The following is a 25,493-nucleotide window of genomic DNA, read 5'->3' on the forward strand; positions in this document are numbered from 1 at the left end:
CAAATGAAAGCAATATTGCAGAGACCTCCTGGGAAATTTGATTTCATTAGTCCAGACATTTTTGATAAGAGCAAATGAAGGAAAGGAGATGAAGATACAAGGAGACAAGGGGGTGAGAGGAGGCATCGTAAACTATTGAGATGCACCCTCAGTTTTATGAGCTCTCAGGGAGGAAGTGAGAAGTCTGTTTCAGGAAGTCACTATAACTGCCTTGTACAGCAGGTGGCTCTATGAGGAGAACACAGCCCTGGCACAGATCTAGGGTCAGTTTACCCTGCTGTTGTAAACTTAACATGTCCTCAACATCTGTCTTATTTGGGCAAGAAACCCATTGTGTGGTACAGTATACATCAATAGACAAACAGGGACTGACAGGGAAACATTTATCAACAAATCAAAAGAGAACCATCGTGCTCTCCCAGAAGCTTGGCTGGTGAGTAAAACCTGCATATTCAGATCAACAAAGGGGTGTAATGGGTTTGCATTCATTTATCAACTGAAAGACTCTTTATAGTGAACCATAATCTTTATATAGCAGCGAGCAGAAATTGTTATAAATCCACTGTTATAGTATATTATGTAATTGAGGTATGTGTCCTTTCAGTCCGTTTATCATTCTGAAACACTAGTATAACTGTACATTTTGCTAGAATGGTATAAAAGTCCATTCATTGGAACTCTTGTTCAGTTGGTCAGAAAAATGCCTTTCCTCTCATCACTGAAGGATGGAGAAGATAATGCTTTAAAGATGTCTATGTCAGTGGTTGTAGGTAGTGGTGTTGAGGTCAGCAGCCTGGGGGAAGTAACCGGTGGTCAGTGTCTTAGCCAGACAGCCGACTGGGTCCTCCAGAGCCACTTTCTGTCCCTGTGCTGAGTCCAGAAAGCCAAGGCCCACCTCCAACCCCTTCTCATCCAGCCACGTGTCCCCAGAGAAGAGGCTTGTTATCTTGGGAGGGCTTGGGGAGGTGTGCCGCCCCATTGAGCTCAGATCCAATCCTGGAGAAATGCCAGAGAAATCTACCGTTACATCACACAGCCAGCCTCGTAGCAGTTCTCCAGACTCCTCAGGGCATCTGTCTGTTCTCTCACAGCTGTGAATGTGTCCCCTGTATTCCTCCTTCTCCGTCTTGTCTCGTGGAGCTGTGATTGTAATCTGGGGTTTGTATCCGATATTCTCCATAGGTGCTGCTGTCCTTTCTCCTGTCCCCTCTCCTCCCCCGGCCCTGGCCCCACCCTGGAGCTGCACGATGTGGATGATGGGGTACAGTTCCTCCCTCTCCCCAGGAGGGATCTCCTCAATGGGGGACAGTGGTGGGTCACTGACGGTGAACAACCAGGATGAAGCTGGGACCACTGGCTCTTCATGCTATAGGAGGACAATACAAACACAGAGGTTATAGTGAAGAAGTCAAGGCCTTAGAAAGCTAGTAGGCCTGGTTTAGATGACAGGGCTCTATTTGTTTATTTCGATCCCCATTCGCTTTTGCAGAAGCAGCAGCTACTCTTCCTGGGGTCCACAAGAAACACAAAACATGACAAGTAACAAAACACTGATACACTGACAGACAAGAACAGTCACACACATTTTCTATATAACGATATACAAACAATACAACAACAAAAAGATACAAACAATACAACTTAAAAAGAACGGCCTCCCAAGTGGCACAGAGGTCTAACGCACTGCATCGCAGTGTTTGAGGCATCACTATAGACCCAGGTTCGATCCCAGGCTGTGTCATAGCCAGCCGTGACCTGGAGGCGACGCACAATTGGCCCAGCGTCGTCCGGGTTAGGGGAGGGTTTGGCCGGCCGGGATTTCATCGCTCTCACACAACTCCTTGTGGTGGGCTGGGTGCCTGCAAGCTGACCATGGTTGCCAGCTGGAAGTTGTTTCCTCCAACACATTGGTGCGGCTGACTTCCAGGATGAGCGAGCAGTGTGACTTGGCAAGGTCATGTTTCAGAGGACGCATGGCTCTTGACCTTTGCCTCTCCCGAGTCCGTAGGGGAGTTGCAGTGATGGGACAAGACTGTAACTATCAATTGGATATCATGAGATTGGGGTAAAAAAATAAATACAACATTTTTTATATAAACAATAAACTACAAATAAAAAGGTGTTTCCCCTCACTGTTGCCGCAGTTCCATGAGTTGCTGTTTAATCTGTTTTTTAAAGGTAATTTTGCTGTTTACTTGAGTAATTGGAGATAGAAGGGAGTTCCATGGCTCTTTATAAAACTGTGCGTGCCTTCAGAAAGTATTCATACCCCTTGACTTATTACACATTTTGTTGTGTTAAAGCCTCAATTCAAAATAGATTACATGGATTTCTTTTCTCGCCCATCTACACACAATACTCCATAATGTGAAAGTGAATATATGCTTTTCGAATTTTTTGCAAATGTATTAAAAATAAAAAACAGAAATACCTTATTTACATAAGTGTTCAGACCCTTTGCTCTGAGACTCGAAATTGAGCTCAGGTGCATCCTGTTTCCATTGATTATCCTTGAGATGGTTCTACAATCAATTGATTGGACATTATTTGGAAAGGTACACACCTGTCTATATAAGGTCCAACAGTTGACAGTGCACGTCAGAGCAAAAACCATGCCATGAGGTCGAAGGAATTGACCGTAGAGCTCCGAGACAGGATTGTGTCGAGGCACAGATCTGGAGAAGGGTACCAAAACATTTCTGAAGCATTGAAGATCCCCCTAGAACACGGTGACCTCCATCATTCTTAAATGGAAGAAGTTTGGAAACACAAAGAGTCTTTCATGAGCTGACCGCCCAGCCAAACTGAGCAATCAGGGGAGAAAGGTCGATTGTCACTCTGACAGAGCTCTAGAATTCTTCTGTGGAGATGGGAGAACCTTCCAGAAGGACAACCATCTCTGCAGTACTCCACCAATTATGCCTCTATGGTAAAGTGGCCAGATAGAAGCCACTCCTTAGTAAAAGGCACATGACAGCCCTCTTGGAGTTTGCCAAAAGGCACCTAAAGACTCTCAGACCATGAGAAAGAAGATTACTGGTCTGATGAAACCAAGATTGAACTTGTGATGTAAAATGTTATATTTGTGCTTTTCTAATAACCAATTTCTGTGTTTATGCAAGTGACTGATTGAACGAATCCTCACTATCAGTATCTGCAATTTGACAGAACGCCAAGACCCTTGTTTTGAGAATGAAAGATATCTCAGTATCAAGGTCTCAGCCTAGAGAGAAGAAGCCTCTTGAGGTATTGGTCTGTCATATGCATGAACCAGTATTGGTCGGTCACATGAATGAAGCAAACGTTAATGATTAATTAATTATGAATGATGAATATGCTAAATAATGCAAATACAACTTGTCTCCAGTATATAAGAGAACTAACAGGACTGCCCCAGTAGAGTTCCTGATTGACATGTGTACTTGGTGCATTGAGTTGGTTGGAAACTCTCCAGCAAGCTGATAATAAAGAATGGTTAATTTAAGATTGACTTTGAGTGTTCCATGTGTAGAATTTCCACGACAAACTCTTTGGCCTTAATGCCAAGCGTCACATTTTTATTTATTTATTAAATTTAACTAGGCAAGTCAGTTAAGAACAAATCCTTATTTACAATGACGGCGTACCGGGGAACAGTGGGTTAACTGCCTTGTTCAGGGGCAGAACAACCGATTTTTACCTTGTCAGCTTGAGGATTCGATCCAGCAACCTTTCGGTTAGTGGCCCAACGCTTTAACCCCTAGGCTACCTGCCGCCCCACATCTGGAGGAAACCTGGCACCATCCCTACGGTGAAGCATGGTGGTGGCAGCATCATGCTGTGGGGAGGTTTTTCAGCGGCAGGGACTGGGAGACTAGTCAGGATCGAGGAAAAGATGAATGGAGCAAAGTACAGAGAGATCCTTGATGAAAACCTGCTCCAGAGCACTCAGGACCTCCGACTGGGGCAAAATTTCACCTTCCAATAGGACAACGACCCTATGCACACCGCCAAGACATCTCAGGAGTGGCTTCAGGACAAGTCTCTGAATGTCCTCGAGTGGCCCAGCCAGAGCCTGGACGTGAACCTGATCAAACATCTCTGGAGAGACCTGAAAATAGCTGTGCAGCAAATCACCCCATCCAACCTGGCAGAGCTTGAGAGGATCTGCAGAGAAGAATGGGAGAAACTACCCAAATACAGGTGTGGCAAGCTTGTAGCATCATACCCAAGAAGACTCACTGCTGTAATCACTGCCAAAGGTGCTTCAACAAAGTAAAGGGTCTGAATACTTATGTAAATGTGATATAATTTTTTATTTTGATAAATTAGCAACAAAAAAAATCATGTTTTTGCTTTGTCATTATGGGGTATTTTATGTAGATTGATGAGGGGGGAAACTATTTAATCAATTATAGATTAAGGCTGTAACGTAACAAAATGTGGAAAAAGTCAAGGGGTCTAAATACTTCCCTAAGGCACTGTAAGGTCCCACAGTTGATAATGCAGGTCAGAGCAGAAACTATACCATGAAGTTCAAAGAACTGTCTGTAGATCTCCAAGATAGAATTGTGATGAGGCATATATCTGGGATAGGGGGTATAAAATAATCTCTAAAGTGTTGAACGATTCCAAGAGCACAGTGGTCTCCATCATTGGGAAATGGAAAAAATATTGAACTACCCAGACTCTGCCTGGAGCTGGCCGTCCGACCAAACTGAGCAACCGGGCAAGAAGGACTTTGGTCAGGTAAGTGACCAAGAACCCAATGACCACTCTGACAGAACTACATAGTTCCTTGGCTGAGATGGCATAACCCACCAGAAGGATAACAGTCTCTATAGAACTTCACCAATCCAGGCTTTATGGGAGAGTGGCCAGACAGAAGCCAGTCCTGAAAAGTCACGTGAAGACTGAGAGCTAAAAGCAAAATATTCTGTGATCTGATGAGACAAAAATGTAACTCTTAGGCCTGAATGCAAAGCACTATGTCTAGAGAAAACGAGGCACAGCTCAGCACCCGTCTAACACTATCCCTACGTGAAGCATGGTGGTGGCAGCATCATGCTATGGAGATACTTTTCATCGGCAAGGACTGGGAGACTGGTAAGGACAGAGGGAACAATGAATGGATCCAAATACAGGCAAATCCGTGACGAGAACCTGCTTCAGAGTGTAAACGACCTTAGACTAAGGTGAAGATTTACGTTCCAACAGGACAATGACCCCAAGCATATAGCCAAGCAACGCTGAAATGGCTTCAGAACAAGAATGTGAAAGTCCTTGAGTGGCACAACCTAAGCCCAGACTTGAATCCTATTTGAAAATCTGTGTAAAGACTTGAAGATTGCTGTTCACCGCCACTCCATCTAACTTAACATAGCTTGAGAAAATCTGCAAGGAAGAATGGGTGAAATCCCAAAATCCAGATGTGCAAAGCTGATACAAACATACCCAAGACGACTCAAAGCTGTAATCGCCGCCAAAGGTGCATCTACAAAGTATTGACTCAGGGGCGTGAATAATTATGTAAATGAGATATATATATTTTTTTAAACATGTTTTCACTTTGTCATTACGGAGTATTGTGTATAGATGGATGAGAAAAAATATATATTTAATCCATTTTGAATTCAGGCTGTAACACAACAAAATGTGGAATAAGTCAAGGGGCTTGAATACTTTCTGAAGGCACTGTACCTCCATACTTCCATTCAACACCATCGTGAGAGTCTCATCTTTCCTTAGATTGGCCAAACTGTTTGAATGCTACAGACGTTTTCGTGAGGATACTGATTTTCGGGATATCTCCTGGTCTGACAAACAGCGCTGTAGCTCTGCCACTTTCCACCGCAGATGCAGAAGACCGACATAGGCGGATGTGGTGGATTGAGACGCAGCCCATGCAAAAGACAGATATCTCGAACTTAAACTGGCAGATTTTGATGGGGAATTGTTTATCATGTTAATTAGATTGACGCACATGTGCAGCTCTACCAGCTACAGCTTTGCTAGGCATTTCTTTGCTGCACTTGACCATATTACCAGACAGTAATAAGACCAGAGCCTGAACAAGTGCTACAATTGATTTGTCAAAAACGCAGAACATATATTTTTTTAACAGACATTCCCCTCCACATCTTCACAACAACTTTGTCAATATGACTTGACCATGATAATTAACCATCCAATGTTATATAGTTTAGCTTCCTCAACTTGCGCAATGGTCACCCCCTTTATGTACAACTCCAGTTGAGGTTTAGGTCTTAGAGAATGTTTTGAACCAAATAGAATGCTTTTAGTTTTAGATGTATTTAAGACCAGTTTATTATTAATCACCCATTCGGATACTGACTGTAACTCCTGCAAACTCACTAGCTTTAGGTGCTGGCATGTAGATTGTGGAATCCTCCACAAACATAGTTATTTTAGCTTTGTATAAGACCAGTGGCAAATCATTTGTAAAAATAGAAAAGAGCAACTGCCCTGAGGGACACCGAACTGTACATATCTGATGTTAGAGAAGCTTCCATTGAAGAACACTCTCTGGTTTCTGTTGGATAAATAACTCTCCAACCATGTGATGTCAGGTGATGTGAAGCCATAGAAAGTGCATTTTTTAAATAGTTCTACATTCTGAAAGATGTAGAACTATTTATATTGCATTCTGAAAGATGTAGAACTATTTATATTGCATTCTGAAAGATGTAGAACTATTTATATTGCATTCTGAAAGATGTAGAACTATTTATATTGCATTCTGAAAGATGTAGAACTATTTATATTGCATTCTGAAAGATGTAGATGTGTTTATATTGCATTCTGAACGGTGTAGACGTATTTATACCACATTCTGGAAGAGGTAGAAGTGTTTATATTGCATTCTGAAAGATGTAGAACTATTTATATTGCATTCTGAAAGATGTAGATGTGTTTATATTGCATTCTGAACGGTGTAGACGTATTTATACCACATTCTGGAAGAGGTAGAAGTGTTTATATTGCATTCTAAAAGATATAGATGCATTTATATTGCATTCTGAAAATGTAGACAGGGAGGTGAAGACACAATTTTTCTGTTAGTAGATTACCTTCAGTAGTCTGATAGCATTACTGTTTCCAGGCTTGGGGAGGTTCTCAGAAAGCCAGACAGGACCCAGGGATAAACATGTCTGTTTGATCCTGCAGGAAATGGAAGTCTCATAATGAGCTGGGTTGTTTAATGCTTGTTTGCTGTTGATCACTTAGTCTCATATTGGGGTTGTATTGTTATGTGATAGTGTTGTTGTGGCCAGTTTTGCTCAGCTCTTTAGGCAATACAGTGCATTACAGTGCGTGCAGTAAATATCGCATGCAAACAGATGTGTTAACCACATTGCTCACCACAGTCAAAAAGAACTGTCAACCTCAGTAGCACGGTAAACTTAAAAACAGAAAGAGTACAGTACTTCTTTGGAAAGTAAGTACCACGTCAACTAAAGCATAAACAGCTGTAACAGGATTATAAACGCAAGCGCCACCAGGCCAACATCTCTGCCAGCTTGGTACCTTTTCCTTACACAGCTCCAACACATCAGGTTCGCCATTATCACCATGACAATGGTTGCCACGAGCGACATGCCAGCCACCAACCCAACTAGAGAAGAACAGGGTACATGTTAGTAAACGACAGCACACTGTAAGAACAGGTTAAGACATCAGAGAGGCAATCATAGTGGGTTTGGAACAGAGTGAAGAGAAGGCGTGATTGGTTTGGAACATGGCCATGGTTGTGAATTAGCCTCTTCGACAATCCTGATCTTACGAGCTTACATTCTAGCAAAACAGAATGCAAGCTCGCGAGATCAGGATGTCCGTACAAGGCTAGTTGTGAATGTTTCTGACTTGCAGAGCTGAGGGAGGGAGTGAGTTGTTGTGAGTAAGTTTGGAACATGGCCATGGTAGTGAATGTGACTGACCTGCAGTGACTGGAGAGTGCGAGAGTAGCCACTCCCCCTGTGGTCCTTCCCCTGCAGCCGTGGAGGCAGACACTCTGAGGGCCACGGCCCCCTCAGGACATTCCAGCCACCTCTGACTGGGCCCTGACACTGTAATGGACCCTGATACAGTCACTGGAGAGAAGACGGCGGACCAGAGATATATAGCATTTGACCATGCACACAATCAATGAATCAATCAACCAATCAATCAATCAATAACTCAATTAAAGGGGCAATCAGCAGATACTTCATCCATTTTTTTATAAAAAAAAGATTTGTACGCATTAATTCCTGAAGAATCGTCGTACCCCATCAGAACCCAAAATATAAGCTTGGTTTACTCCAATGTTTGTAAACAAAGTAAATGGAAATAAACACTATATAGCCTGAAAACATGGTTATAACTATAATTTTGATATCATGGATGGTCAGTCCTTGCATCCATAGCTCTGTCTATGAATTTGGTTAAACTTCTCCAGCCCCATTTCTCAGCTTTTTTTCTGAAAACGGCAGAACACTTTGTTATTGTTTCAACTGCTGATTCCGACTTTAGATGTAATGTTTTTACAAATGCATTTATCACAAAGTGTAGGTAAGTATAAGTACTGTATATCCACAAAAGAGCAGACAAGATGACCCCCTAACATACAGTACCAGTCAAAAGTTGGGACACACCTACTGATTCCAGGGATTTTATTTATTTTTACTATTTTCTACATTGTAGAATAATACTGAAGACATCAAAACTATGAAATAACACATATGGAATCATGTAGTAACCAAGAAATTGTTAAACAAATGAAAATATATTTGAGATTCTCCAAAGTAGCCACCCTTTCCATTGATGACAGCTTTGCACACTATTGGCATTCTCTCAATCAGCTTCATGAGGAAGTCACCTAGGACCGACACAGGAAAGGAAGACCCAGAGTTACCTCTGCTGCAGAGAATAAGTTACCAGCCTCAGAAATTGCAGCCCAAATAAATGCTTCACAGAGTTCAAGTAACAGACACATCTCAACATCAACTGTTCAGAGGAGACTGCATGAATCAGGCCTTCATGGTCGAATTGCTGCAAAGAAACCACTTCTAATGGACACCAATAAGAAGAAAAGTCACAAGTTTTGGTTCCAACCGCCGTGTCTTTGTGAGAAGCAGATTAGGTGAATGGATGATCTCGGCATGTGTGGTTCCCACTGTGAAGCATGGAGGAGGAGGTGTGATGGTGTGGGGTTGCTTTGCTGGTGACATTATCAGGGATTTATTTAGAATTCAAGGCACACTTAACCAGCATGGCTACCACAACATTCTGCAGCAATACACCATCCCATCTGGTTTGCGCTTTGTGGGACTATCATTTGTTTTTCAACAGGACAATGACCCAACACACCTCCAGGCTGTGTAAGGGCAATTTTACCAAGAAGAAGAGTGATGGAGTGCTGCATCAGATGACCTGGCCTCCCCAATCACCCGACCTTAACCCAATTGATGTGGTTTGGGATGAGTTGGACCGCAGAGTGAAGGAAAAGTAGCCAACAAGTGCTCAACATATGTGGGAAATCATTCCAGGTGAAGCTTGTTGAGAGAATGCCAAGAGTGTGCAAAGCTGTCATCAAGGCAAAGGGTGGCTACTTTGAAGAATCTAAAATGTATTTTAATTTGTTTAAAAACCTGTTGAAGATAGAGGGCAGTATTTTCACGGCCGGATGAAAAACGTACCCAAATTAAACTGCCTACTACTCGGGCCCAGAAACTAGAATATGCATGTTATTAGTAGATTTGGATAGAAAACACTCAGTTCTTCTTTTGAATCCCTATCGAAACTACATTGTCTGTGGGGTCACGTTGCACTTCCTAAGGCTTCCATTGGCTGTCAACAGCCTTCAGAAAATTGATTCCTCCTTCTCCTGTTACTGGGCAGAGAATAGTAGCTCAGTCAATGAGTGGACTGCCTATGGACAAAGGGCTTGGTTATGCGAGAGCCCGCGAGCGTGCCGTTCCTTCTTTTTCTTCTGGAATGAATACGCTATTGTCCGGTTGGAATATTATCGCATTTTTACGTAAAAAATACCCTAAAGATTGATTGTAAACAACGTTTGACATGTTTCTACGAACGGTAATGGAACATTTTGACTTTTCGTGTCTCGATTTATGCTCACGCATTATGCCTTTGGATAGTGATCTGAACGCACTAACAAAACGGAGGTATTTGGCCATAAATATGGAGTATTTCGAACAAAAATAACATTTCTTGTGGAAGTAGGAGTCCTTGGAGTGCATTCCGCCGAAGATCAGCAAAGGTAAGGAATGATTTATAACACTAATTCAGAGTTTTGTTGATGCCAGAACTTGGCGGGTAGCTGTATAGCTTGCATTGATGGTTGAGCTATGTACTCAGAATATTGAACAATGTGCTATTTTGAAATCTGACACAGCGGTTGTATCTATAATTCTTTAAATAATTGTTATATATTTTGTCAACGTTTATGATGAGTATTTTTGTAAATTGATGTGCTCATTCATCGGATGTTTTGGTGGGCATACATTTTCTGAACATCACGTGCCAATGTAAAATGGGTTTTTTGGATATAAATATGAACTTGATCGAACAAAACATACATGTATTGTGTAACATGATGTCCTAGGAGTGTCATCTGATGAAGCTCGTCAAAGGTTAGTGCTTCATTTTAGCTGTATTTTGGGTTTCTGTGACACATCTCCTTGCATGGAAAATGGCTGTGTGGTTATTGTTTGTCTATGTACTGTCCTAACATAATCTAATGTTTTGCTTTCGCTGTAAAGCCTTTTTGAAATCGGACAATGTGGTTACATTAAGGAGAAGTGTATCTTTAAAATGGTGTAAAATAGTCGTATGTTTGAGAAATTGAAATTATTAGATTTTTGATGTTTTGTATTTCGCGCCCTGCTGTTCCATTGGATGTTGGCTAGGCATTCCGCTAGCGGAACGTCTGTCCTCAACAAGTTTTAACACTTTTTTGGTTACGACATGAATGTGTTATTTCATAGTTTTGATGTCTTCACTAGTATTCTACAATGTAGAAAATAGTGAAAATAAAGAAAACCCGTTGAAAGAGTTGGTGTGTCCAAACTTTTGACTGGTACTGTAGATTCCCTACAACATGTTGTTACAGCCAGGACAACAACAGTTAAACTACAGTATTGCACACAGCTTTCATCACACCAAGTCATTATACTACAGGGACAGGGTGAAAACGTAGCTGTTCTAGCTGCTTTCCGCACCAGCATAGGGGTCCACAAAGGGGAGTGGTGTATGTTGGGTAACAACTCAGGTCTGACTTTAGCTTCAGATATGCATGTGCACACAACCACATCCTGCTGTGGTGTTTAAGAATAGCTTCTGATTCTCTGAAGCGCCAAGCCCTGAAACTGCACACTGTAGCTAACTGAGACTAACTAATACAAACAAACAAGACATCCATTCTCTTCCATTGACTGAGAGGAGTTCCATTTGGCTCCCAGAGTATACTTCCTGAAGATTCTTGAGATGTACTTTATAATATCACAGTCTAATCCCTCTACATCTGATGTACAGTACAATTTAATTCAGTATGATTCAGAGAGACAGGTTACTGGAACTAAGGAGAGGAGTGTTGTCTTTCTCTGTGTGGTGAAAGGGTGGAAAGCCCTGTCTCAGCCCTGTGTCAGCTCTCTCAGCTGTGGGTTTGTGAGGCATGCGAATCAAAGAAATGACACTAGGTTGATTTCTAGGTAACCCCGTCCCCAGGCTCGAATTGCTGGAGACAGAGAGAGAGAGCTGGCTGGTGGGCGAGATTCATTTTTAGGTGACATGTTTTTTCCATTGTAATACTGGAGTATGCGCAGAACACCTTAGACATACCGAAAATGCACACACATGCATATTGATAATGCATACACTACAACACACACACTCCTATCCTCTCACCCCTCTGATTCTGATCTGTGTCAGAGTCCAGTCTCTTGAGGTAGATGTTGTAGTGTGTTAGGAAGCCTCTCTGTTGGTCCACTGGTAGCTCCTCCCATTGGATCAGAACCCGGCTGGTTTCATGTGCCAACACTGACACCTTCGGTACCGACACAGGTTCTTAAATACAGACAGGGAGTCAGGGAACACTGTCACTGGAGAATAAGAACAATCCACAGCTCATTATGTTTACTTTATATAATGGGATAGCAACGAAACAGCAGTGCAAAGTAATACCATAAAGTAGCAACCAAAAACACAATGTGTTATTTTACATGAAGGATAATTTCACAAATTCCTAATCATGTCAACCTACTATCTTCTCTGGAATAAACCAGGCCAGATGAGGGGTTGGACACACCCCATGTAGTGTCAGCATACAGAGACACATTATACCTCACTCCCGGTGTCAGACCTGAAACAAAACACACCATATAATACATGAATAAGATGGCGCCAGAGAAGAAAGCTGACGTTTTACGTGTTCCTAGCCAATTGTGTTTGTTCGTTTCTTTGCATTGTTTGTAACTTATTTTTTTAAACTTATTTTGCACATAATGTTGCTGCTACCGTCTCTTATGACTGAAAATAATTTCTGGACATCAGAATAGCGATTACTCACCACAAACTGGCAGAATCATTTGTTCCTTTAACGAGATGGACGAGCCCGACGTGAATGAGATACTGCTTTAACGGGAACAGGCCTAGATTCCGGTCATTTACGTGAAGAGAAGGCGGAGAAAAAGGGTCCGGAGTTCGGGCTGCCTTCTGAGAATTCATAGGTGATTGAATAAACCCCCACTGCCTTCTGTTCTGCTAGCAAACGTGCAATCTTTGGAAAATAAAATCGATGACCTGCGCGGAAGATTAAACTACCAACGGGACATTAAAAACTGTAATATCTTACGCTTCACAAAGTCGTGGCTGAACAACGTCATTATCAACATACAACTGGCTGGTTTTACGCTGCACCGGCAGGATAGAACAGCGGGGTCTGGTAAGACAAGGGGCGGCGGACTATGTATTTTTGTAAATAACAGCTGGTGCACGATATCTAAAAGTCTCGAGGTTTTGCTCGCCTGAGGTAGAGTATCTCATGATAAGCTGTAGACCACATTATCTACCACACTATCTACCGGTCTACATACAACCACAGACCGATGCTGGCACTAAGACCACACTCAATAAGCTGCATTCTGCCATAAGCAAACAGGAAAACACTCACCCAGAGGCGACATTCCTAGTGGCCGAGGACTTTAATGCAGAGAAACTTAAATCCGTCTTACCAAATTTCTATCAGCATGTTAAATGTGCAACCAATGGGAAAAAACTCTGGACCACCTTTACTTTTACTCCACACACAGAGACGTATACAAAGCTCTTGCTCACCCTCCATTTGGCAAATCTGACCATAATTCTATCCTCCTGATTCCCGCTTACAAGCTATTTTTAAAGCAGGAAACACCAGTGACTCGGTCAATAAAAAAGTGGTCAGATGAAGCAGATGCTAAGCTACAGGACTGTTTTGCTAGCACAGACTGGAACATATTCTGGGATTCTTCCGATGGCATTGAGGAGTACACAACATCAGTCACTGGCTTCATCAATAAGTGCATCAATGACGTTGTCCCCACAGTGACCGTACGTACATACCCCAACCAGAAGCCATGGATTACAAGCAACATCCATACTGCGCTAAAGGCTAGAGCTGACACTTTTAAGGAGCAGGACTCTAACCCGGAAGCTTATAAGAAATCCCACTATGCCCTCCGACGAACCATCAAACAGGCAAAGCATCAATACATGACTAAGATCGAATCGTACTACACCGGCTCTGATGCTCGTCGGATGTGGCAGGGCTTGCAAACCATTACAGACAAAGGAAATCACAGCCGAGAGCTGCCCAGTGACACGAGCCTACCAGATGAGCTAAACTACTTCTATGCTCGCTTCGAGGCAAATAACACTGAAACATGCATGAGAACACCAGCTGTTCCAGAAGACTGTGTGATCACGCTCTCCGCAACCAATGTGAGTAAGACCTTTAGACAGGTCAATATTCAGAAGCCCGCAGGGCCAGATGGATTACTGCGAGCATGCGCTGACCAACTGGCAAGTGTCTTCACTGACATTTTCAACCTCTCCCTGTCTGAGTCTGTAATACCAACATGTTTCAAGCAGACCAGCATAGTCCCTGTGCCCAAGAACGCTAAGGCAATCTGCCTAAATGACTACCGACCCATAGTGCTCACGTCTGTAGCCATGAAGGGCTTTGAAAGGCTGGTCATGGCTCACATCAACACCGTTATCCCAGAAACCCTAGACCCACTCCAATTTGCATACTGCCCTAACAGATCCACAGATGATGCAATCCCTATTGCACTCCACACTGCCCTTTCCCACCTGGACAAAAGGAACACCTACAGTGGGGGAAGAAAGTATTTGATCCCCTGCTGATTTTGTACGTTTGCCCACTGACAAAGAAAGCATCAGTCTATAATTTTAATGGTAGGTTTATTTGAACAGTGAGAGACAGAATATCAACAAAAATATCCAGGAAAACGCATGTCAAAAATGTTATAAATTGATTTGCATTTTAATGAGGGAAATAAGTATTTGACCCCCTCTCAATCAGAAAGATTTCTGGCTCCCAGGTGTCTTTTATACAGGTAATGAGCTGAGATTAGGAGCACACTCTTAAAGGGAGTGCTCCTAACCTCAGCTGTTACCTGTAAAAAAGACACCTGTCCACAGAAGCAATCAATCAGATTCCAAACTCTCCACCATGGCCAAGACCAAAGAGCTCTCCAAGGATGTCAGGGACAAGATTGTAGACCTACACAAGGCTGGAATGGGCTACAAGACCATCGCCAAGCAGCTTGGTGAGAAGGTGACAACATTTGGTGCGATTATTCGCAAATGGAAGAAACACAAAAGAACTGTCAATATCCCTCGGCCTGGGGCTCCATGCAAGATCTCACCTCGTGGAGTTGCAATGATCATGAGAACGGTGAGGAATCAGCCCAGAACTACATGGGAGGATCTTGCCAATGATTTCAAGGCAGCTGGGACCATAGTCACCAAGAAAACAATTGGTAACACACTTCGCCGTGAAGGACTGAAATCCTGCAGCGCCCGCAAGGTCCCCCTGCTCAAGAATACATATACAGGCCCGTCTGAAGTCTGCCAATGAACATCTGAATGACTCAGAGGACAACTGGTGAAAGTGTTGTGGTCAGATGAGACCAAAATGGAGCTCTTTGACATCAACTCAACTCGCCGTGTTTGGAGGAGGAGGAATGCTGCCTATGACCCCAAGAACACCATCTCCACCGTCAAACATGGAGGTGGAAACATTATGCTTTGGGGGTGTTTTTCTGCTCAGGGGACAGGACAACTTCACCGCATCAAAGGGACGATGGACGGGGCCATGTACCATCAAATCTTGGGTGAGAACCTTCTTCCCTCAGCCAGGGCATTGAAAATGGGTCGTGGATGGGTATTCCAGCATGACAATGACCCAAAACACACGGCCAAAGCAACAAAGGAGTGGCTCAAGAAGAAGCACATTAAGGTCCTGGAGTGGCCTAGCCAGTCTCCAGACCTTAATCCCATAGAAAATCTGTGGAGGGAGCTGAAGGTTCGAGTTGCCAAACGTCAGCCTCGAAACCTTAATGACTTGGAGAAGATCTGCAAAGAGGAGTGGGACAAAATCCCTCCTGAGATGTGTGCAAACCTGGTGGCCAACTACAAGAAACGTCTGACCTCTGTGATTGCCAACAAGGGTTTTGCCACCAAGTACTAAGTCATGTTTTGCAGAGGGGTCAAATACTTATTTCCCTCATTAAAATGCAAATCATTTAATAACATTTTTGACATCCGTTTTTCTTGATTTTTTTGTTGTTATTCTGTCTCTCACTGTTCAAATAAACCTACTATTAAATGTATAGACTGATCATTTCTTTGTAAGTGGGCAAACGTACAAAATCAGCAGGGGATCAAATACTTTTTTCCCCCACTGTATGTGAGAATGCTATTCATTGACTACAGCTCAGCGTTCAACACCATAGTACCCTCAAAGCTCATCAATAAGCTAAGGACCCTGGGACTAAACACCTCCCTCTGCAACTGGATCCTGGACTTCCTGACAGGCCGCCCCCAGGTGGTAAGGGTAGGTAACAACACATCCGCCATGCTGATCCTCAACACAGGGGCCCCTGTGCTCAGTCCCCTCCAGTACTCCCTGTTCACTCATGACTGCACAGCCAGGCACGACTCCAACACCATCATTAAGACGACGAGACAGCCTATAGGGAGGAGGTCAGAGACCTGGCCGTGTGGTGCCAGGACAACAACCTCTCCCTCAACGTGATCAAGACAAAGGAGATGATTGTGGACTACAGGAAAAAGAGGACCGAGCACGCCCCATTCTCATCGACGGGGCTGCAGTGGAGCAGGTTGAGAGCTTCAAGTTCCTTGGTGTCCACATCCCCAAATAACCAACATGGTCCAAGCACACCAAGACAGTCGTGAAGAGGGTACGAGAAAATTCCCCCTCAGGAGACTGAAAATATTTGGCATGGGTCCTCAGATCCTCAAAAGATTCTACAGCTGCACCATCGAGAGCATCCTGACTGGTTGCATCACTGCCTGGTATGGCAACTGCTCGGCCTCAGACCGCAAGGCACTACGGAGGGCAAGTGCGTATGGCCCAGTACATCACTTGGGCCAAGCTTCCTGCCATCCAGGACCTCTATACCAGACGGTGTCAGAGGAAGGCCCTAAAAATTGTCAAAGACTCCAGCCACCCTAGTCATAGACTGTTCTCTCTGCTACCGCACGCAAGCGGTACCGGAGCACTAAGTCTAGGTCCAAGAGGCTTCCCTGTAGCTCAGTTGGTAGAGCATGGTGTTTGCAACGCCAGGGTTGTGGGTTCGATTCCCACAGGGGGCCAGCACAGAAAAAAAAATGTATGAAATTGTATGAAATGTATGCATTCACTACTGTAAGTCGCTCTGGATAAGAGCGTCTGCTAAATGACTAAAATGTAAATATGTAAATGCTTCTAAACAGCTTCTACCCCCAAGCCATAAGACTCCTGAACATCTAATCAAATGGCTACCCAAACTATTTGCATTGCCTCACCCCCCCCTCCTTTACTCTGTTGTTATCATCTATGCATAGTCACTTTAATAACTCTACCTACATGTACAAATTACCTCGACTAACCGGTGCCCCCGCACATTGACTCTGTACCGGTACCCCCTGTATATTGCCTTGCTATTGTTATTTTACTGCTGCTCTTTAATTACTTCTTACTTTTATTTCTTATTCTTATTCGTTTTAACTGCATTGTTGGTTAGGGGCTCGTAAGTAAGGTCTACACCTGTTGTATTCGGCGCATGTAACTAATAACATCTGATTTGATTTGATGAGTCTATCTCAGTAGTCCAAAATAGTCAATTCTCTCCACTAGCTACCTCTTGTGGTTGATGATGAGCATTGCCCCATCACATGCATTGTCAGAATCAGCAGCAGTTTGTAGACAAAGACACGGTCAGAAATGTGTCTGTGTTTCTGACTTATGTACTTACCTGTGATGAGTGTTGTGTTTGTCTCCCTGGCCACTCTCTGCCAGCCCAGGTCCTGATGTCCACTCTTCCACTCCACCAAAAAGCCCAACAGTACCTCCGCTTCAGCCCCACTAGATCCATCCAGCGACCAGGAAAGGGCAACTACATCCCCTCCTTCTACGTTTGCCGGACTGAGGCTTCTCAGAACAGGCCCAGACACACCTGTAAAACAAAGAATATGGTTGGTGTTCATCATATCACAATTACTTAAGTGAAAAACAAGTAAACCTGTGTCTGTGAGGTGTGTAGTAGCAGGTGTATCTTCTCACCTGTGTGTTTGAGCTGTATGGTAGCAGGTGGGGATTTCCCGAAGGAGGTGACAGCCCTTACAGACAACTCCTGAACCCCAGGTGACACCTGAACAGAACACTGGGTGACACCAGAAGGATAGGTGACCTCCTCCTGTCTCTGACCCTCATGCAGGTAGACCAGCTCATACCTCAACACATGACCACTATAGTCACCTGGAAACAGGGGCTGAGGAGGGAGAGGGGGGAACAGATGGAGAGAGGGAAGAAAATGGGAAATGTGAGACAGAGAGAGGTGAGACAGAGAGAGGTGAGACAGAGAGAGATGAGGCAGAGAGATAAAAAGATAAAGCTCTCCTTTTCATGTAGTATTATCCAAGTTTATCATCCAAACAAAATTTAAGGATTAAAGCTCTACAGAACAACATTGAAAAATCACAACCTCAAACAATACAATTGCCACCAACAGTCCACCATAGTATGCTATTTGATCTTCTTTAAAGTTCTTGGGGTCAAAGAACAGCTTTTAGATGCTAAGCGTGCTAACCAACCAATCAAAACTGATAGTGTTTCTGCAGATACCTTCCACAGTACTGTCACATCCTGAACCCCATCCACCCCAGGGATACCCAACACCCTCCAGACATCCAGCTCTCTAGTGGGGGCTGAAAACATAAAGGAGAACAAGTTACTCTGATGACAACACTTTACAGGTTAGTAAAAATATCTACATTTACACTTTTTCTTTAGACAACTTCCACAACACTGTCAAAATAATCTGTTGTCAGTGACTTCCAACCCTCACTGCAATGTGTGAACAGGCTCTCTCTGAAACGTGCATTATTTAGAAAACATGCTGGGCTCTGGGCTTACCTATGCCTGGGCTTGTTTTACTAGCTGATGGGCTCCATCTACTGCAGAGGGGCCTTTGGGTGGAGGAGGGCCTGAGCACAGGGGTGGGCCTCTGTGCAGAGGTTGGCCTCTCTATGGAGAAACAGACTCTGATCTGGAACTCATACTGCGTCATGGGCTTCAGGCCCTCCACCTTGACCAGGCACCTGCTAGGATCCAAGTGTAGCTCCACCTGCACAAAAACACCAACAGACAATGGCATTCACTTATACTTCTTCTCTTTGTTCTTGTATTAGTCCAACTGTTAGAGTGCATGTACAGTATTGGAACATTTAGATGCTACCAAGGTGAGGAATGGGGATGTTGATGACGACAATATAATATAACTCACCCAGGAGCCATTGCCTGTTCTGAGCCTGACGTGGGGTCTTAAAGGTTTTGGGTATTCAGAGCAGTTCCAGTGCAATACAGCCGCCCTGGAGCCACTCCAAAACTCCAGCTTCATGATCTGAGGGGTGTCTGGTATCACTGCAATGCCAAGAGACACAGATAAATTACAAACCTAGATGGGCTTAATGAGATGTACTCATCATTTAATAGTTGTTATGCCCCAATGTCCTGTTCATTTACGGTTTATTAACATTGACAGTCCTGGTATTAATCAGCACACAGAGACAATACATGCAGGAAGCCGATCCTTTGAAAACAGTCAAATTACTCAAACCATATCAGAGGATTTCACAGCAAGATGTCCTTAAAAGGAACAAGTTACAGGATGAGTAATTACTTCACATGCAAAACCCATAAATGTTTTCAGATATGAGAGAACATTATGTATATATTTACAAGGACTTTTTAAATGTATTTTTATTTGTATTATTCCCAGCACCAGAGTGAGAAACGATTTGGTGGTAGTGGCGTGTGCACATCCTTTATGGTATCAGAATATATGAAGATATAAAAAAACTGGTATGTATGTATGTATGTATGTGTGTGTGTGTGTGTGTGTGTGTGTGTGTGTGTGTGTGTGTGTGTGTGTGTGTGTGTGTGTGTGTGTGTGTGTGTGTGTGTGTGTGTGTGTGTGTGTGTGTGTGTGTGTGTGTGTGTGTATGTATGTATGTATGTATGTATGTATGTATGTATGTATGTATGTATGTATGTATGCGTTTGTCTTCAGAGACATGAACTTGCCTACATCGTTGACAGAGAAGTTGAAGGGTTGGGACAGTGATGTTCCCAGGTGGTTGTGAGCTCTTATACTCAGCTGGTACTGTTCATTCTCATCCAGCTCCAACCGTGGAATACTGAACAGACCAGTACCCTGGATCTCACGGTGAAACACCTGGGCTCTGTTCACACTGTGGATAAGCAAGTCACATTACTTTTCCAGAGAAGGACAAATGGGAAAAAGCTTTCCTTGCCTTGAATCTGTTAATGATTCTGTTTAAGTGCTCAAGCCACGTATATAAAAGATTGATTGTGTGTATACTACACTGTTAGAAAAAAAAGGTACTATCTAGAACCTAAAAAGGTTCTTCGGCTGTCCCCATAAGATAATTATTTGATGAACCCGTGTTGGTTCCAGCTAGAACCCTTTTGGTTCCAAGTAGAAACATTTTGGGTTCCATGTAGAATTCTTTCCACAGAGGGTTCTACCTGGAACCAAAGAGGGGTTTTACCTGGAACCAAAAAGGGTTATCCTATGGGGACAGCTGAATAACCCTTTTGGAACCCTTTTGTCTAAGAGTGTAGCTACACATCTATTCACAATAGATTTTTGATGTGGTAACCCTAACCCAGGGTGGAGGAAAAGACAGTGAGCAGACTTCACCACACTACAGGGCCCATCACCCAGCTCACCTCCTGACTGAGACATAGTAGGTTGTGACCAGGTGTGTTTCCCGTCCTCTGCTCCAGCTACAGGTGATCTCCTCTGAGTCCCTGGAAGCCTGGCAGGCTATACCACTGGGCTCATCAGGAGGGTCTGCAGGGAAGGAGAGCAATAGTATACAGCACACCCTTACAGGGTCTAGCAATTGCTCGGAATAACTTATCTAAAATATTTGTTTTACTATTTCATAAGAGTCCAGAATTGGTCAACTGAGAACTAATGCCAATTTTCATCAACATCAACCAGCCAGAGAGGCAACAACACTGCAAAGATAACATCCAGAATCTAAAGACAGTAGACGTACATCCAGTGTGTAGGTCTAGCCCGCAAACAGTCTGTATGCGTCCGTCTGTTTGCCGCAGCCTACAGACCAGAATGGAGTTTGGTGTGCGGAGGTTAGTCAGTCTCAGCCGGACAGTGGAACAGTTCAAGATCTCTAGTGCCGTCTGGTCCTGCCCATTCAGTTCCACAGATAAACTGACAACACAAAGAGGTTTCAATACTACAAAACGTCTCTCTCTCTGTTCCATTCTCTTCATTATTCCACTCTCCCTCCTCTTTATATACAGACAGACAGACAGACAAACATATAGACAGGCAGGCAGGTAGGCAGACAAACACCAACCGATCGACACCTATCTATCTATCTATCTATCTATCTATCTATCAATCAATCAATCAATCAATCAATCTATCTATCTATCTATCTATCTATCTATCTATCTATCTATCTATCTATCTATCTATCTATCTATCTATCTATCTATCTATCTATCTATCTATCTATCTATCTATCTATCTATCTATCTATCTATCTACAGACCTCTGGCCACAGTGGGGCTTTGTGGTTGTGCAGTACACCGTAAGGTTGGAACCCATGGGGAAGAGTGGCCCAGGTTCTACAGTCACAGACCCCTGACAGATGATACCCATTCTCGGACCTGAGGGGCTGGCTGGAACCTGGAATGTACCTGTCCACAAACACAACATAACACAGTGTTACATACAGTGCATTCGGAAAGTATTCAGACCCCTTGACTTTTCCACATTTTGCTACGTTTCAGCCTTATCCTCATCAATCTACACCCAATACCCCCCCCCCAAAAACGAAATACCTTATTTACATAAGTATTCAGACCTTTTGCTATGAGACTCAAAATTGAGCACACATCTGTCTACATAAGGTCCCACAGTTGACAGTGCATGTCAGAGCAAAAACCAAGCCATGAGGTCGAAGGAATTGGCCGTAGAGCTCCGAGACAGGATTGTGTCGAGGCACAGATCTGGGGAAGGGTACCAAAAAATGTCTGCAGTATTGAAGGTCCCCAAGAACACAGTGGCCTCCATCATTCTTAAATGGAAGTACTTTGGGACCACCAACACTCTTCCTAGAGCTGTCCGCTCAGCCAAACTGAGGAATCGGGGGAGAAGGGCCTTGGTCATGGAGGTGACCAATAACTGAATGGTCACTGACAGAGCTCCAGAGTTCCTCTGTGGGGATGGGAGAACATTCCAGAAGGACAACCATCTGTGCAGCATTCCACCAATCAGGCCTCTATGGTAGAGTGTCCAGACGGAAGCCAAAAGGCACATGACAGCCCGCTTGGAGTTTGCCAAAAGGCACCTAAAGAACTCTCAGACCATGAGAAACAAATTCAATGGTCTGATGAAACCAAGATTGAACTCTTTGGCCTGAATGCACCGTTCCTACGGTGAAGCATGGTGGTGGCAGCATCATGCTGTGGGGATGTTTTTCAGTGGCAGGGACTAGGAGACTAGTCAGGATCAAGGGAAATATTAATGGAGCAAAGTATGGAGAGATCCTTGATGAAAACCTGCTCCAGAGTGCTCAGGACCTCAGACTGGGGCGAAGGTTCAACTTCCAACAGGACAATGACCCTAAGCACACAGCCAAGACAATGCAGGAGTGGCTTTGGGACAAGTCTCTGAATGTCCTTGAGTTTCCCAGCCAGAGCCCAGACTTGAACCCGATCAAACATCTCTGGAAAGACCTGAAAATAGCTGTGCAGTGACGCTCCCCATCCAACCTGACATAGCTAGAGAGGATCTGCAAAGAAGAATGGGTGAATTCCCCAAATCAGGTGTGCCAAGCTTGTATTGTCATACCCAAGAAGACTCAAGGCTGTAATCACTGCTAAAGGTGCTTCAACAGAGTACTGAGTAAAAGGTCTGAATACTTATGTAAATGTGATATGTCATTTTTTTATATATATAAATTAGCAAAACATTTCAAAAAGGTTTTGTCATTATGGGGTATTTTGTGTAGATTGATGAGGGGGGGAAACTATTTAATCAATTTTAGAATAAGGCTGTAACGTAACAAAATGTGGAAAAATACAAGGGGACTGAATATTTTCAGAATGCACTGTATTGTGATGTCAGGGGCAGTTCGCTCTAGAGAGGAATGAACCAACTCTGGAATGTTAAGCAATACTAAACAATGTTAAACTAAACATTTATTGGAATGTAAAATATAATGTACAACATTATTTATTTCCATATTACAAAAATACAGGAATCACTTACATCTGTTCAAGAGAAATATGATGGTAGTCCTCCAAATGGTTCTGAAGAGACTCATCTCACCTGTTCTCTGGCTCTCTGTGTCCACAGAAACATTAGCACAAATCCTTTTCAGCTGAACATTTGATCTTGATTGAGATGACAGATCAAATTGGCCACACACAACTGTAGCCTCATATATCAAAAATAACCTGGTCTCAATGCCAGAATTATACATCATTAATAAGAGCAATGCAATTTTGAGTACTGAACGTATTGGTTGATATGTTTGAGCTCATTTTAGCACTAGATATGTTTTTGCCAAGAGAGAGACACGATCTGGCCATGCTCTTCCTCTTAGAAATGTCGGTATACAGTAGATAACATGAATTAACCGAAGTAGAGGGAGTTGAAATCGTGATAGCTAAGTGAGTGGAATAGGATACATACAGTTGAAGTCGGAAGTTTACATACACTTAGGTTGGAGTCATTAAGTCATTAAACCTCGTTTTTCAACCACTCCACAAATTTCTTGTTAACAAACTATAGTTTTGGCAAGTCGGTTAGGACATCTACTTTGTGCATAACACAAGTAATTTTTCCAACAATTGTTTACAGACAGATTATTTAATTTATAATTCACTGTATCACAATTCCAAATCAATCCCAGAACAACAGCAAAGGACCTTGTGAAGATGCTGGAGGAACAGGTACAAAAGTATCTATATCTTCCAAATGGACTATGACCCCAAGCATACTTCCAAAGTTGTGGAAAAATGGCTTAAGGACAACAAAGTCAAGGTATTGGAGTGGCCATCACAAAGCCCTGACCTCAATCCTATAGAAAATTTGTGGACAGAACTGAAAAAGTGTGTGCGAGCAAGGAGGCCTACAAACCTGACTCAGTTACACCAGCTCTGTCAGGAAGAATGGGCCAAAATTCCCCCAACTTATTGTGGGAAGCTTGTGGAAGGCTACCCGAAACGTTTTACCCAAGTTAAACAATTTAAAGGCAATGCTGCCAAATACTAATTGAGTGTATGTAAACTTCTGACCCACTGGGAATGTGATGAAAGAAATAAAAGCTGAAATAAATCATTCTCTCTACTATTATTCTGCCATTTCACATTCTTAAAATAAAGTGGTGATCCTGACTGACCTAAAACAGGGAATTTTTACTAGGATTAAATGTAAGGAATTGTGAAAAACTGAGTTTAAATGTATTTGGCTAAGGTGTATGTAAACTTCCGACTTCAACTGTATTTATCACAGTGTCTGCACATGAACTGCACACATGAGATATGTGACCTTATTAAACTTGACCTTTGTATACACATTATTTTAGAAAAGAAATCCTAACACATTCTTAAAGTCACCTTGGGATAAGTCATGAAGTACATAATAAGAAAGTAACATGTTGAAATAGTAATACAATGACAGACACTTCGTCTGTCTACCTCCTTCAGTCTTCTCTCTAGTTTTTTGTATTGGTATAATGTCAAGATATTGACATTATGATGACTGTTACTCACCAGCATCTTAAAGTGTCCACATCCCTTCTTTGACGAGGTCTGATAACCCATCTGTGGATTATGTCAAATAGTAAAATAAAGATTAACATTCAGTATAATCCAGGTATTACTAAACCTTAATTTGCTGACGACTTGCTTGCAAGATGTTTTTGTCATCTTTGTTCTTATACTTGGTGTTGAAACTTCTTAAAAGGAGGCAATGACCTAGATCTGAGGTCTTTTAGCAGAAACGTTGTATGTTACTTTGCCCCACTTAAGGAACCACAGCGGTTCTGTTAGCTAACTCAGAGGTCGGTGTCCTCAATAACTGTTTCCACTAAATGTGTTGTTAGCAGATTACAAAGTAGTCTACTTTCCTGCATATCATTTTTGGTATGGCTGCAATAATTAAGTGCTGCCATATTATGCAATTTTATGGTGTGTTTAATGGTGTCTTTGATCTAGTTTGTTTGCTACAATGGAACCAATTGAAAAGTGAAAGCCCCACCAACCCTCCATGCCGGTCAAGTTAAATCCAATGCACTACTCACAGTCCCATCTCCTCATCAGAGGTGCCTACTCCACACATGGTGTCCCAAATGCATCCTATAAAGACCATAGATAGACAATTTAATTACTAGAGTATACGTGTGTGTGTGTGTGTGTGTGTGTGTGTGTGTGTGTGTGTGTGTGTGTGTGTGTGTGTGTGTGTGTGTGTGAGGCTTCCAACTATAACAGATATTGACTAGGTAGCTATACATGTGCCTCTTCCATTGTGACAAGCATGTGTGTGTTGAGAAGAGTGTGAATGAAAAGTGTACGTGTGAGAGAGCTGGAAGCTCGGTCGTGTTGCTCTAGATTTCTGATTTCTTTACCCCAGTCAGTTTCCATC

General features: G+C 43.0%; 1 protein-coding gene and 1 long non-coding RNA gene across 2 annotated transcripts; one reads left to right on the top strand and one right to left on the bottom strand.

Moving 5' to 3' along the window:
• Nucleotides 1-209: 209 nt before the first annotated feature.
• Nucleotides 210-1,548, top strand: LOC115158442 (uncharacterized). The gene is made up of 2 exons (XR_003868668.1): nucleotides 210-433; nucleotides 1,183-1,548. It is a non-coding gene; the product is annotated as an uncharacterized LOC115158442 (long non-coding RNA).
• il23r (interleukin 23 receptor) lies at nucleotides 472-25,232 on the bottom strand. Its single transcript, XM_029707390.1, has 18 exons — nucleotides 25,153-25,232; nucleotides 24,623-24,673; nucleotides 23,115-23,189; nucleotides 21,391-21,538; nucleotides 20,872-21,044; nucleotides 20,537-20,660; nucleotides 19,868-20,034; nucleotides 19,068-19,204; nucleotides 18,698-18,908; nucleotides 18,407-18,489; nucleotides 17,846-18,053; nucleotides 17,538-17,738; nucleotides 12,260-12,358; nucleotides 11,905-12,063; nucleotides 7,938-8,090; nucleotides 7,528-7,615; nucleotides 7,071-7,161; nucleotides 472-1,366 (listed from the first exon to the last, which is right to left on the bottom strand). Exons 3-18 carry the CDS (start codon nucleotides 23,167-23,169, stop codon nucleotides 758-760), a joined length of 2,706 nt encoding a protein of 901 aa, XP_029563250.1. The 5' UTR covers nucleotides 23,170-23,189; nucleotides 24,623-24,673; nucleotides 25,153-25,232; the 3' UTR covers nucleotides 472-757.
• Between the last annotated feature and the right edge of the window lie 261 nt (nucleotides 25,233-25,493).

This window comes from Salmo trutta, chromosome 22, assembly GCF_901001165.1.
Source record: "Salmo trutta chromosome 22, fSalTru1.1, whole genome shotgun sequence".
Taxonomy (NCBI): domain Eukaryota; kingdom Metazoa; phylum Chordata; class Actinopteri; order Salmoniformes; family Salmonidae; genus Salmo; species Salmo trutta.